This window comes from Magnolia sinica, chromosome 13 (assembly GCF_029962835.1).
Source record: "Magnolia sinica isolate HGM2019 chromosome 13, MsV1, whole genome shotgun sequence".
Classification (NCBI taxonomy): Eukaryota; Viridiplantae; Streptophyta; class Magnoliopsida; order Magnoliales; family Magnoliaceae; genus Magnolia; species Magnolia sinica.
The window spans coordinates 39,595,141-39,609,871 of NC_080585.1; the positions used below are offsets into that span (position 1 = coordinate 39,595,141).

General features: G+C 43.0%; 1 protein-coding gene across 1 annotated transcript in view; it reads left to right on the forward strand.

Moving 5' to 3' along the window:
• The window catches only part of LOC131223637 (clathrin heavy chain 2-like), a 35,901-nt gene extending 25,913 nt beyond the window's left edge, over positions 1 to 9,988 (forward strand). The window contains exons 15-30 of the mRNA XM_058219089.1: positions 104 to 190; positions 670 to 753; positions 881 to 1,015; positions 1,105 to 1,167; positions 1,241 to 1,345; positions 1,421 to 1,533; positions 1,631 to 1,883; positions 2,003 to 2,139; positions 2,219 to 2,497; positions 2,585 to 3,587; positions 3,722 to 4,207; positions 4,369 to 4,539; positions 4,647 to 4,832; positions 9,077 to 9,199; positions 9,285 to 9,395; positions 9,507 to 9,988. Coding sequence (XP_058075072.1) covers positions 104 to 190; positions 670 to 753; positions 881 to 1,015; positions 1,105 to 1,167; positions 1,241 to 1,345; positions 1,421 to 1,533; positions 1,631 to 1,883; positions 2,003 to 2,139; positions 2,219 to 2,497; positions 2,585 to 3,587; positions 3,722 to 4,207; positions 4,369 to 4,539; positions 4,647 to 4,832; positions 9,077 to 9,199; positions 9,285 to 9,395; positions 9,507 to 9,653 — 3,483 coding nt within the window. The 3' untranslated portion in view covers positions 9,654 to 9,988. The remainder of the gene's footprint in view (positions 1 to 103; positions 191 to 669; positions 754 to 880; positions 1,016 to 1,104; positions 1,168 to 1,240; positions 1,346 to 1,420; positions 1,534 to 1,630; positions 1,884 to 2,002; positions 2,140 to 2,218; positions 2,498 to 2,584; positions 3,588 to 3,721; positions 4,208 to 4,368; positions 4,540 to 4,646; positions 4,833 to 9,076; positions 9,200 to 9,284; positions 9,396 to 9,506) is intronic.
• The last annotated feature ends 4,743 nt before the right edge of the window (positions 9,989 to 14,731 follow it).

A 14,731-nucleotide genomic window follows, 5' to 3' on the forward strand; every position in this document is an offset into this window, starting at 1 on the left:
TTTTGTATAACATATTTTGCTTCTCGCATCTTTTATTCTGCCTTATTTTCATTAAGATGGGGCATTTTTGGACTTCTTATTTAGTCCTAATGTTGTATGACAGGGAGCAGTAAATTTTGCTCTTATGATGTCACAAATGGAAGGAGGTTGTCCAGTTGACTACAATACTATCACAGATCTCTTCCTTCAGGTTTGATTACTGTATTCTCTGCTCTGTGTTGCTTCAATGATGTTAATTGAAAATAGATTGTGTCCATGTTTTCTTAAACAGTTGAAGTGCAGTTTATCTTGCAAATGTGCTACATTTGTGGTTTGTGCTGCATAAGTAACCACCAGAACATGTTTCCAGTGGAAATGTTTTGAAGTCACTTGCAGCTGAGAAAGTGCCCTGTTTGGAAGAGCGGGGAATAGGATCCTGTATTGAGCAAGCTATATGCTTCCCAGCAAACTGGCCTGAAATAATTCCTATTGTTTCCACTAGTAGTAGAAACGGGTGGGCTATCTGTTTTACACGGTGCTCTTTGGAAATGAATCCATCCAGTCCCTATTTCAAGATGGTCAAAACATCTAATTCTTCTTTGCTTAAACTTCCTTTGCTGAAATCAAGCTTTACTTTTAAAAAAACATATAAGAATAAAGATTCTTACTTACAGTTTTTATCTTTGGCAGAGGAACATGATTCGAGAGGCAACAGCCTTTTTATTAGATGTTTTGAAGCCAAATTTACCAGAACATGCTCACCTCCAAACAAAGGTTGTCATTCCTTTTGTGTTGAGCTAGCAGAATTCATTTTTCTATTCTTTTTAGCTGACCAAAATAGCCCGTAATTATGATGATGATGATGATGATATTCAAGATCGCAACACGTGTTTCCTTACAGGTCTTAGAGATTAATCTAGTGACATTTCCAAATGTAGCAGATGCTATCTTAGCTAATGGAATGTTCAGTCACTATGACCGTCCTCGGATTGCACAGCTATGTGAAAAGGCTGGTTTGTTTGTGCGTGCGCTTCAGGTAACTGACTTTGTGAAGGCTATTGCATGAAGGATTCTTTACTGAGAGCCCAGATTATCCCCTGGATTGAACCTCATGTTTTTATGCAGCATTATACTGAGTTACCTGATATCAAACGTGTCATTGTCAACACTCATGCCATTGAGCCACAGGTTTGTAGTTTGAAGTACATTTCTTTCTGTCAGGAAGATGCAGCACTGGGACTAAGTAAATTATGTATTTCAGTCACTTGTGGAGTTCTTTGGGACCCTTTCCCGAGAATGGGCACTGGAGTGCATGAAAGACCTTTTACTGGTGAATCTGAGAGGAAACCTTCAGATAATTGTCCAGGTAACTTTCCAGCTCTTACCACTAATGTGACTGCTACTTCAGCATTAATGGAGGTTCTAACGTGTGTCCCTGCAGACTGCCAAGGAGTATTCTGAGCAGTTAGGCGTGGATGCTTGTATAAAACTGTTTGAGCAATTCAAGTCCTATGAGGGTCTATACTTTTTCTTGGGATCATATTTGAGTTCTAGGTATCTTCCATCCAGAAAAGTGTAATGCCTAGCTGATTCAGTTTAGCACAGCTTATCCTGTTGCTGAATTCTTATATTCTTCTGGTGACTGGAACAGCGAAGATCCAGATATACACTTCAAGTACATTGAGGCAGCTGCTAAAACTGGACAAATCAAAGAGGTTGAACGGGTGACAAGAGAATCGAACTTCTATGAGCCAGAGAAGACGAAGAACTTTCTAATGGAAGCCAAGCTTCCAGATGCAAGGCCACTGATAAATGTTTGCGATCGTTTTGGTTTTGTTCCAGATCTGACACACTACTTGTACTCAAACAACATGCTTCGATACATTGAAGGCTACGTTCAGAAAGTAAGATTTCTTCAAAATGTTTGGCATTTGCTGGTATTCCAAATGTATTTCAAAATGATAGGTATTCAAAGGAGAATTTAACTTCAGTTTTTCTTTCATTCCTTTTCTTCGCTTGATAGGTGAACCCTGGAAATGCTCCTTTAGTGGTTGGGCAACTGCTAGATGATGAGTGCCCTGAAGATTTCATCAAAGGACTCATCCTCTCAGTCCGTTCCCTCCTTCCTGTGGAGCCCCTTGTAGATGAATGTGAGAAGAGGTGTGGTCTTCCTCATCCCCTCTTCCCTTCTCTCTCCCTCTCATATGCATGCTCTCATGCTTTACACTGTGCACTACAGGAATCGTCTTCGTTTGCTCACTCAGTTCTTAGAGCATCTCGTTAGTGAGGGTAGCCAAGACGTGCATGTTCACAATGCTCTGGGTAAAATCATCATAGACAGCAACAATAATCCTGAACATTTTCTCACTACCAACCCTTACTATGATTCACGTGTTGTTGGGAAATATTGTGAGAAACGAGACCCTACCCTGGCAGTTGTTGCTTACCGACGAGGACAGTGTGATGATGAACTTATCAATGTCACAAATAAAAATTCTCTGTTCAAACTGCAGGCCAGGTATGTATATATTTCTTGCCATTAAAAACTCTTATTCATCTTGAAAGTATTGTCTTGGAGATTATTGACCCCAATATTTCATTTCAGATATGTTGTAGAAAGGATGGATTCAGACCTCTGGGAGAAAGTTCTTAACTCTGATAATGAGTATAGAAGACAGCTTATTGATCAAGTTGTGTCTACTGCCTTGCCTGAAAGCAAGAGCCCTGAGCAAGTCTCTGCAGCTGTTAAAGCTTTCATGATTGCTGATCTTCCACATGAACTGATTGAGCTTCTTGAAAAGATCGTGCTTCAAAATTCTGCCTTCAGTGGGAATACCAATCTGCAAAACCTGTTGATCCTAACAGCTATCAAGGCAGATGCATCAAGGGTCATGGATTATGTAAATAGATTGGATAACTTCGATGGACCTGCAGTTGGGGAGGTAGCTGTGGAAGCACAATTATATGAAGAAGCCTTTGCTATCTTCAAAAAGTTCAACTTGAATGTACAGGCAGTGAATGTCCTCTTGGATAACATTCGAAGCATAGAACGAGCTGTGGAGTTTGCCTTCCGTGTTGAAGAGGATGCTGTTTGGAGCCAGGTGGCGAAGGCACAACTCAGGGAGGGCTTAGTGAGTGATGCGATTGAGTCATTTATCCGTGCAGATGATGCCACTCAGTTCTTAGATGTTATTCAGTGTGCTGAGGATGCAAATGTGTTTCATGACTTGGTGAGGTACCTACTGATGGTTAGACAAAAGGCTAAAGAGCCTAAGGTGGATAGTGAGCTGATCTATGCATATGCGAAGATTGATAGGCTGGGTGATATTGAAGAATTCATTCTTATGCCAAATGTTGCTAATCTTCCAAATGTTGGGGATCGTCTATACGACGAAGCCCTTTACGAGGCTGCAAAGATAATCTTTGCATTCATTTCTAACTGGGCCAAGTTGGCCTGTACCCTTGTGAAGCTGAGGCAGTTCCAAGGTGCAGTTGATGCAGCTCGTAAGGCAAACAGCTCGAAGACGTGGAAGGAAGTCTGCTTTGCTTGTGTTGATGCTGAGGAGTTCCGTCTTGCACAGATATGTGGACTCAACGTCATTATACAGGTGACCTATTTTTAAACTAATTATTCACTTCCCTTTCAAAGTCCCTCCTTGCATCATTATTTCTCTGCTCAATGTTGGATATTCAACATGCTTGCTGAACATAAGGTTGTTATCTTTTGATATGATTGTTCTAGGTGGATGATTTGGAGGAGGTTAGCAATTATTATCAAAATAGAGGATGCTTCAATGAGCTAATATCGCTCATGGAGAGTGGCCTAGGATTGGAACGTGCTCACATGGGGATCTTTACAGAATTGGGTGTCTTGTATGCTAGATACCGTTCAGAGAAGCTAATGGAGCACATTAAACTATTCTCAACCCGTCTCAACATTCCCAAGCTTATACGAGCTTGTGATGAACAACAACACTGGAAGGAACTCACTTATCTGTATATCCAGTATGATGAGTTTGACAATGCTGCAGCCACAATAATGAACCATTCTCCAGATGCATGGGACCACATGCAGTTCAAAGATGTTGCTGTTAAAGTCGCAAATGTCGAGCTTTACTACAAGGCAGTGCACTTTTACTTGCAGGAGCATCCTGACCTTATTAATGATTTTCTCAATGTGCTGGCACTCCGTCTGGACCACACTCGTGTTGTGGACATAATGCGGAAGGTGTGTGCTTGTGATTTCTGATGTAGAGCTTTTGGATTTGATCAATTTTGAATTTGGCATGATTTGTTTCTCCCTCTTGTTGCTAGATGTATAGCCAGGTTTAGGCTGTGTCCAATAGTCCATATTCCTTTTGGTTAGTATTCCTTCTTTGTGGGTTTCAGGCTGGTCATCTGCTTCTTGTTAAGCCATACATGATTGCAGTCCAGAGCAACAACGTAGCTGCTGTAAATGAGGCTTTGAATGAAATCTACGTTGAAGAGGAGGACTATGAGAGGCTGCGGGAGTCAATTGATATGCACGATAACTTCGATCAGATAGGACTTGCACAGAAGGTGAAAACTTGTTTCTTTTCTTTTCTTTTGAACTTCTTGGCAGGTCTTATCTTATCGTGTTTTTCTTGTTCTTTTTCACAAGCACTCCTTTTACATGGTCTGTGCAGATTGAGAAACATGAGCTCCTTGAGATGAGGCGCGTTGCTGCATATATTTATAAGAAAGCAGGGAGATGGAAGCAGTCCATCGCATTGTCTAAGAAAGACAACCTTTACAAAGACGCCATGGAGACATGCTCCCAGTCCGGTGACCGTGAGCTTTCTGAGGAGTTGCTAGTTTATTTCATTGAACAGGTCTGTAATCTAACTCCATTAATATTTATTGAACTGGGTTTTATCCCCCACCCCCCTGGGACTCTAATTGTCACCAAAATTGCATTCCGTATACTCAATTTTAGTCCGGCCGATTTTAAAACCCATAGATTCTAAAGCATCCCTCCATAGTTCTAGCTTTGCATTTACTCCCTCTCTTGACTCATCAGTCAAACTATGTCATCTGCGAAGAAAACAAACACCACAAGACCTGTTCCTGTAAATGCCTATGCTATCTCTTTAGGGTCCCTATCATATTCTTTCTTGAAGTCAACAAAGACCATGTGGAGATCCTTCCCTATATTTCTCCATCAACTATTTAAGTTGGATAAATAATCTAAATGATTGAGTTTCCTTGCAGAAATAGATACTAAATTTTCTGACACATTCATCTCATGCCTTAATTTTTGCTGACTCACTCTCTCCCCAATGTTTCATAATTATGATACAATAATTTTAATCCCACGATAGATAGTGAAGTTTTGCATGTCTCAGTTATTCTTGTAAATAGGTACCACGGTACTTTCCTCCATTAGTTTGGCATTTTCATCAATCTTACAATATTGTTGAAGAACTTTGTCAACAAAAATAAAAACCAATACTCCTATGAATTCCATACCTCTACTGATACACTGTCTAGTCCTAATGCATTTCTTGTCGTCATCTCTTTCTCAAAGTTTCTTTCACTTAAGATATCCTAATCTTACGGAACTATCTTGGTCGCCAGCTGTATTTGAGTTTATGATTCATTCTAAGCTCTTAGAGTGGTCATCATTTAATAAGTTCTGGAAATAGTCTCTCCACCACCTTTCATTGATTTCATTGTCCTGAGTTCGAGCCCATATCTCAATTGTATACAACCTGCATTTCAACATTTAGGTCTCTTGAGTTTGAGCCCAGCTTACCTATGAAAAAATTGCTCTCTTTGTCCTTAACCAAAGCCCTCTTGTCATCGCTCTTGATGCGTCTATTATGGTCTACGTCCCCACCCTTCATCTTTCTCATTTTTGTGAGTTTGAAGACAAGTTTCGTATCTTCTCTTGCCCCAATTTATTATACAAATCATCATATGCCTTAAGCTTAACTTCGCTTTCTACTTTGTGTTCTTTTTGGCATTTCTATATTCTTCTAAAAAAATTTCCTTCTCATTTTAGGCCGTTGTTGGCATTCAAACATGATTGTTTCTCTAATAGCCTTTTGAACTTTATCATTCCACACCAAGTTTCCTTATATGACTTGCTTTTCCCTCTAGATACCGTCAGAATTTCTTTCGGCATTTTCCTAATGCACTCAGCCATCTCATTCCACATAACATTAACTTAACATTCCACTTCCCTTCTTCCATCAATCTATTCTAAATAAAATTGTTCTCTCCTTTTAAATTTCACTCCCTTGTTTTGTATGCCTAATATTTTTGCTCCCTCTCTTGCATCTTTTAACCATTACCATTAATTTGTGTTGTATACCCAAAACTCTCTCATGGTGTGTTCTTCCATTCTAGACCTTAAGTAAAGTTCCGCTTGTTTGTGTATGATCCACTTTTGAAGGTCATTAAATGTTCATTTATCTTTTTGAAGTATATGTTTACTAGACCTAGATAGTATGCCATAGGAAAATCAAGGACAACCTCTCTCTCTCTCTCTCTCTCTCTCTCTCTCTCTCTCTTTTATATATATATATATAGATAGATAGATAGATAGATTGAATAATGCTCAGGCACAACTAGTTGGATCGTCCAACTAGTTGTCCGAATTAATGCTAATTAATGTTAATGAATAATGCCCATGCAAAAGATACTTTAAAGAGGAAAAGGAGTTACTGGCTTGGGATGGCTCCACCACTGTGTTCATGTAAAATCCACCTCAGCCATTAGCTAAGTTAACCCAATGCTACACCTAGGGCTCTTAAATCAGCCCCATCAGTGGTTCAGATAGACCACACGATTAAAAACAATCTAGAAGGAATGCTTACCTTGAAAACTGTTTCCCTTGGAATGGCCTCACTTGAATCATTTATGAGCCTTCATTTTAGTCATCAGGCCTAGAATCTGGTGTGGAATCCAATGGTTGGAATGGATTTCACATGCTCATCACGGTGAGCCTGGTAACAATCAAGGGTGGACGTCTCTCCCAAGTGTTTCTATTAGTATGGCCCACTTGAATCATATGTCAGCCTGATTTTTTGGCTCTGGACCCTGCACAGGATTACACATCCAATGATCAGAGTAGATTTTGTGGTACGCATCACGGTAGGCCCTGTGCAAATATAAAGGGTGGGCCTTTTGGACTGTTGGTTCCCAAAAATGTCGGATATTCCTGAGATTGGTGGGGGAGTGGATCAGTGTTACCTGGTAACAAAGCAGTGGGGTGCTTACCTGACCATGGGGCCCACCTCCATGTATGCGCTGTATATCCACGCCATCCAACAGTTTTTACACATCATTCCAGTGTATGATCTTAAAAATGAAGTAGATCCAAATTTTAAGTGGATCACACCACAGAAAAGAGTAGACATTGAATACCCACCATTAAAAACTTCCCAGGGCCTATCGTAATGTTTTGTAGGCCCCACCATGATGTATGTGTTGTATCCACACTGTCCGTCCATTTGGAGAGATCATTTTATGGCATGAGACAAAGAATGAGGCAGATCCAAAGCTCAAGTGCACCCCACCACAGAAAACATTGGGAAATGAACGCCTACCCTTGAAAATATCTTGAGGCCACTAGTTTTCGATGAAGCTGATATTTGTGTTTTCCCTTATTCCATGTCTGTGCTAACCTATAAACAGGTTGGATCTCAAATAGACATCATGGTGGGCCCTACAAAGGTTTCAACAGTGGGCGTCATTGTTCCCACTGTTTTCTGTGGGGTTCACTTGAGCTTTGGATCTACATTATTCTTTGACTCACGCCTTAAAATGATCTCTCCAAACGGATGAACGGTGTGGATACAACACATACATCATGGTAGGGCCCACAGAACGTGTTGACATTACTTCAGCAGCTAATCCGCAACCACCAGCATTATGAGCATTAACTACTGCCTTAAATTACGCCTAATAGTAGTGTGTTGGAAACATATACTACATGGACTCCCACCCCTGATTTTTTTATAGGCCTAACCTGATATGTATGTGAGATCCACTCCGACCATTAGATGTATAATCAAGTAATAGGCCTAGTGCCAATAAATCAGGCTAACCCGTGATTCAGATGGGCCACACCAATGAGAATAACTAGGAGAGAGACATCCACCCTTGATTTTTACAGGGCCCATCATGACGAAACTGTGAAATCTATTCCAACCATTAGATGTCACACCAAAAGTAAGCCTAGGTCCCAAAAATTAGGTTCATACATGATTCATGTGAGCCACACTAAGCGAAACTGTTTGGAGGGCGAACCTTTCCATGTACACTGATTCCAATCGTGTGGTCCTCTTGAAATACGGATGGGGATAAATTTTGAGACCTTGATCTAACATACCTTGATCTAACATGGAGTGACATACGTGATGGTCGGGGTTGATTTTACATTAACACCATGATGGGCCCACCCAAGCCATAGCTGCTTTTCCATTCTAAAATGAAATTAGTATGTAATGGAAGCATTTAATTACATTAATTAATTAAGAATTTTTTCATTAAATGCATGGCTAGTTGGACGAAAATCTACACACACACACACACACACACACACACACACACACATCCCTACATCCGTCCATGTCCTCCAAGACTTACATTGGCCTCTAACCCAACCTGCAGAACATAAGCACCAATTGCATTGATCATCTCCTTTTGAACTATTCTGCTTATTTAATATAAATAGCATACATAGACAGATTGGGTCATGCCAAGTTCAGCCCAAGTCCAACCTGTTTCTTTAATGGGCTACACTTTTCTTGTTTAAGCCCGAACCAAAACCCGATAAATGGCACCAAAGCCTGGCTTTTAAGCTGTTAGGTTGGTTGGCATTTTGGCTGACCCAACCTATTGCTAGCCATATAGGTAACTGCAATTTGATCATTTCCACTTTACTGTTATGAAAGAAAAGAAATTCTAATGTGGTCAAATGCAGCCTAAAAGCCTTGACCAAATTAACATTTTGCTCTGTACATGCGCTTTGTGTTCCTTGAGACCTGTGAATGCAGGATGAATGGGTGATGCTTTTGTAGAGTGGTGCATGAGATATTGGGTGACATTTTGGTTGGCTTTTTTGCAGGGAAAGAAGGAATGCTTTGCTTCGAGTCTTTTCACTTGTTACGACGTAATCCGAGTAGATGTTGCGCTGGAACTTGCCTGGACGAACAATATAATCGACTTTGCCTTCCCATACATATTGCAGGTATGATCTATTGCATCTGATGCCTTCCAGTCCTTATGTTGTAAGCCTCTTATTTTTCTTTAATACAACTCTTCTTCTATCGTAGTTTATTCGCGAGTATACAAGCAAAGTGGATGAACTTGTTAAGGACAAACTCGAAGCACTCAATGAAGTGAAAAATAAAGAAAAGGAAGAGAAGGACATCGCGGCCCAGCAGGTAAACCATCTGAAAAGTTCTTTCACTTGTCTGCTTTCAAAGAGATTGGTTTAGTTTAGCTACTTTTGCATCGGAAGAAGGTTTTATGACATGGGCATGTTTGCTTTGCAGAATATGTATGCCCAGTTGCTGCCTCTTGCTTTGCCTGCACCGCCCATGCCAGGTATGGGAGGACCTTATGGGGCACCACCGCCAATGGGTGCTATGGGGATGCCTCCGATGCCACCATTTGGCATGCCCCCAATGAGCGGTTACTGATCTTGGGCGGAATAAGAGTAGATGGCTGGGAGTCGATTCTGATTTTTTTTTTTTTTTTTGCCGAAGGCAGAGAAGTTTGGTCTCAGTTTCACATAGGCTTTCATTTTGGTATTATTTTGTTGTATGGCTGTGGTTATTTCTTCAAGTAGGCATATTTTTGCTGCCGTTGAGGCTGAGCTGAGCATTTCTATTTCTATTGATGAACTGGTGCGCGTGCATTATGAAGGGTACCATTGTACTACGACATTATGTGATTGATGCAATGTGGTGACAGATGGGCCCCACATTCGTTGGCCCAAATCTATTGATTAGACCCTTGATGTTTTTTTCTTTGATCTTCATAGAGTTGGGAGGTGCAAATGATTGCATCCTTTCCTTCATGGGTACTGGGTATTTGCCATTTCATACTTTCACCATGGGGAAGGATTGTGTGCTAAACGCCAAGCTACTTGTTCTCTATGGCTATGACCAGATGTCTCATACCTGTTTGAGATCTGGATCATTCATCTGGTGCCCCCAAAATCAGGACTACGAGACAACGCAAGCAATCGGGAACTCTAATCATCATGGTCATTAGGGAATACAATCTCGGTCAGATTCTCAATGGCCAAGTTTCAAAGGAAGTCGTCCCTGCTGTGCCGATAGTTTTGTTCGCCTTTTGCCAGCTTGGTTCCATCCTCACGGACAGACATGAGGCATTCGTTGGTTCCTGTGCTTGCTGATCTGCTAGCACTTGTAATCCATGTAAATCACAGGCATTAAAGTGTGGGACATCTTATCTGATTTTTCCAACTGGCTTATCTTCACCAGGGGCCCACCATATCCATTGCTCATTTTTCCCCGCATAACCAGTTAGCACGTGTAATCCATGTAAATCACAGGTAAGGAGAGCATGTGCAGGAATAGCAAAGCTTCCCAGAGTAATTCCGATCGCAGGTACTTGATTAAGAGTAACGACCACTGCTCATATTTGGGCCTTCTTACAATCAAGAGAAGTTAGGACGGTTGGATTGGCCTGAACTTCGGGTCATTATATGATGGGTTGTCATCCGGGTCCTTGATGTGGGATCGGTCGGGCTTTGAAAATGGCGCTCTAGTTGGTTAAGGGTAGCGCGCTCGTCCCACATCGGAAAGGGAGTACTTCTCGATCCGGGATATATGTGGGGTTCAACCTTCAATGGTATAATTGGGGTGAGTATTGGGCTAACCCTAAGAACAAAACTATGCGCCCTCAGGTAAAGCGGACAACATTATACTTTTTGGGCTGGGCTATTATAGATGGTATCAAAGCGGGGGCGATTTGTCTCCCGAGGGGGGTGGGTGCCTTCCCTGCCGGACTGTGGTCCAAGTGTGGGTTGTCATCAGGGCCCTTGATGTAGGATCAGTTGGGCTTCGAAAATAGCGATCCAGTTGGTCGGAGGTAGCGCGCTCGTCCCATATCGGAAAGGGAGTGCCTCTCGATCTGGGCTATATGTGGCGTTCAGCCGTCAATGGTATAATGCGTTTTAGGGTAAGCCTTGGGCTAACCCTGAGAATAAAACTGTGCGCCCTTGGGCAAAGCGGATGATATTATACTGTTGGGATTGAGCTGTTACGGATGGTATCAAAGCGGAGGCAATTTGTCTCCCAAGGGGGGTAGGTGCCTACCCAGCCGGACTGTGGTCCAAGCGTGGGTTGTCATCTGGGTCCTTGATGTGGGGTCTGTCAGGCTTCGAAAATAGCACTCCAATTGGTCAGGGGCAACACGCTCGTCCTGCATCGGAAGGGGAGTGCTTCTCGAACCGGGATATATGTAGGGTTCAGACTTCAATGGTAGGGTGAGCCTTGGGCTAACCCTGAGAAAAAAACCGTGCGCCCTCGGGCAAAGCGGACAATATTATATTGTTGGGGCTGGGCTGTTACAAATGGTATCAAAGCGGGGGCGATTTGTCTCTCGAGGGAGGGTGAGTGCTTGCCTAGCTGGACTATGGTCCAAGCGTGGGTTGTCATTCGGGTCCTTGATGTGGGGATCGGTCAGGAATTGTAAATAGTGCTCCAGTTGGTTGGGGGCGGCACGCTCGTCCCACATCGGAAAGGGAGTGCCTCTCTGTCCGAGTTATATATGGGGTTCAACCTTTAATGGTATAACGCATTTTAGGGTAAGCGTTAGGCTAACCCTGAGAACAAAACCGTGCGCCCTCGGGCAAAGCGGACAATATTATACTATTGGGGGTGAGCTGTTACAGATGGTATCAAAGCGGGAGCGATCTGTCTCTCGAGGGGGTGGGTGCTTGCCCAGCCGAACTGTGGTCCGAATGTGGGTTGTCATCTGGGTCCTTGATGTAGGATTGGTTAGGATTCGAAAATAGCGCTTCAGTTGGTCGAGGGCAACGCACTCGTCTCACATCGGAAAGGGAGTGCCTCTTAATTCGGATTGTATGTGGGCTTCAGCCTTTAATGGTATAACGCATTTTGGGGTGAGCCTTGGGCTAATCCTAAGAACAAAACCGTGTGCCTTCGGGCAAAGCGGACAATATTATACTGCTGGGGTTGGGCTGTTACAGGTGGTATCAAAGCGGGGGTGATCTGTCTCCCGAGGAGGGTGGGTGCCTGCCCACTCGGACTGTGGTCCGAGCGTGGGTCGTTATTCAGGTCCTTGATGTGGGATCGGTCGGGCTTCGAAAATAGCGCTCCAGTTGATCGGGGGCAGCACGCTCGTCCTACATCGGAAATGGAGTGCCTCTTGATCTGGGCTATATATGGGGTTCAGCCTTCAATGGTATAACGTGTTTTGGGGTGAGCCTTGAGCTAACCTTGAAAACAAAACCGTACGCCTCGGGCAAAGCGGACAATATTATACTGTTGGGGCTGGGCTGTTACAGAAGAACACATTGGTTTGGCATGAGGGCATTCTAACCTCAACTAGAATCACTACCTTGGTGCCAAAGGCTAGTGAGAAGGCCGTTTCCCCTGTAGTTATTCAAAATGTAGTTTGATACACCCATAAGACATGTGGTAATTCTTCTGCCCATGTCTCCTTGAACCTCTCGAGCTTGGTCTTGAGGTGGCCCTTGATGATTTTGTTGGCTACTTCCACCTAATTGTTGGCTTAAGGGGGGCCGAGGTGAGGCAAAGGTATTATTAATGTCGACCTGCTAGCACATACCTTGGAATCTAACATTGTTGAACTGTCTGTCATTGTTGATGACAATGGTGTGGGGTATGCCAAATCTACAGATGATCGATTTTCAAATGAAGTCGGTCATCTTCTTCTCAATAATCCGAGCTAAGGGTTCGACCTCGACCCACTTTATGAAATAGTTGACAACGATAATGGTGAACTTGGTCTATCCCTTACTTTTGGGCAAGGGCCCGATGATGTTGCCCCACCACTGAGCGAAGGGCCAAGGATTGCTCATCGGGGTCAACTACTCAGGTGGTTGTTGTGGTACTATTATGAATCGATAGTAGTTGTTACATTTCTCATGAATTGCTTTGTATCCTCGTTTATAGTGGGCTAATAGTACCCTTGTCGGACTATTTTTTGTGATAATGTTCTCCCTCCTGTGTGATTTACACAAACTCCTTCATGGATTTCTTTTAAGATGTATTTGACTTCTTATGGTCATATGCACCTTAAGTAGGGTAATGAGAACCATTTCTCGTACAAGACGTCTTCTAGTATGGTATATCGAGCAGACCGATACCTAATTTTCTATGCTTTGAGCTTGTCCTTTGACAGCTCGCCCTGTTGTACGTAATAGATGATCGAGTCCATCCAGCTTGCCCTGTTGTAGGTAATAAATGATCGGGTCCATCCAGCTCAGCTCGTTGCTGACTGAAAGGGCCTCTTTCAGCTCGAGCCGACTTATGCTCGGTTCCAACAAGTAATCTATCGAAATAGTTTTGGCGAGGTCTGTATCGATAGGCAAGGCCAACCTAGACAAGGAATCCGTGTTTACATTCTCAAATCTCGAGACTTGTATGATCTTGTATCCTTCGAATTTCTTGATCAGGTCACAGACTCTACTTAGGTAAGCGATCATCTTCTCGTCTTTGGCTTGGTATTCGGGTGGTCACTTGGTTGACCACCAGCTGTGAGTCAATGTAGATTTTTATCTTTTGTGCTCTCATTGCCTTGGGTAGTCGTAGGTCTGCTAAAAGTGCCTTGTACTTAACCTCGTTGTTAAAAGTTCAGAAGCCGAATCGCAGTGCATACTCAATCTTGATCTAGTCGGGGGAGGTCAAAATTAACCCCGCACCACTCCCTTGGGCACTTGAAGACCCATCTACATAGATGGTTCACGTCGGTGTTTTTGGGATTTGCTCTTTCCCCTCATTTGTGAGGGGAATACTCGAAAAGTGGGTGAACTCTACGATGAAGTTAATGACAGCCTATCCCTTGATGGCCGTCCAAAGTTGGTATCTTATATCGAACTTGCCAAGCTCGATTGCCCACTTGGTGAGTTGACTTAATGCTTTTGGCTTCTGTAACACTTGTCGAAGGGGCTAATTGGTTGGGACAACGATAGTGTGGGCTTGGAAGTAGGGCTTGAGACATCGGGATGACGAGGGCCAACTTCTCGATCTTAGGATAACACTTCTTGGCAACAACCATGACTCTGCGTACGTAATAAAGGAGTGGCTGGGCACCCCCTTCTTTCCTAATTAGGGTTGAGCTGATTGCTATTGGCGAGACAACCAAGTATAACAACAACTCCTCCCCTTGCATAAGATTCGAGAGCAGGGGTGGATACCCTACGTAGGCTTTGAGCTACTGGAAGTTTTGCTTGCACTCCTCTGTCCAGGTCAGCTTCTTACTTCCTTTCAGCTACTTGAAGAAGGGTTGACACTCATCTATGGCTCTAGAGATGAACCTATTCAATGCTTCCACTCTACTTGTGAGGCAGTGAATTTCCTTTGTTGAGCTGGGCGAGCTCATCTCTATAAGAGCTCGAATCTTGTTAGGGTTTGTCTCGATCCCTTTCTAGTGGACCATGAACCCAAAAACTTCCCCAAGCTAATGCCAAAGGTGCACTCACTCTGATTAAGCTTCAACTTTTACCTCCTCATGATACTAAACGTCTCTCTCAAGTCGA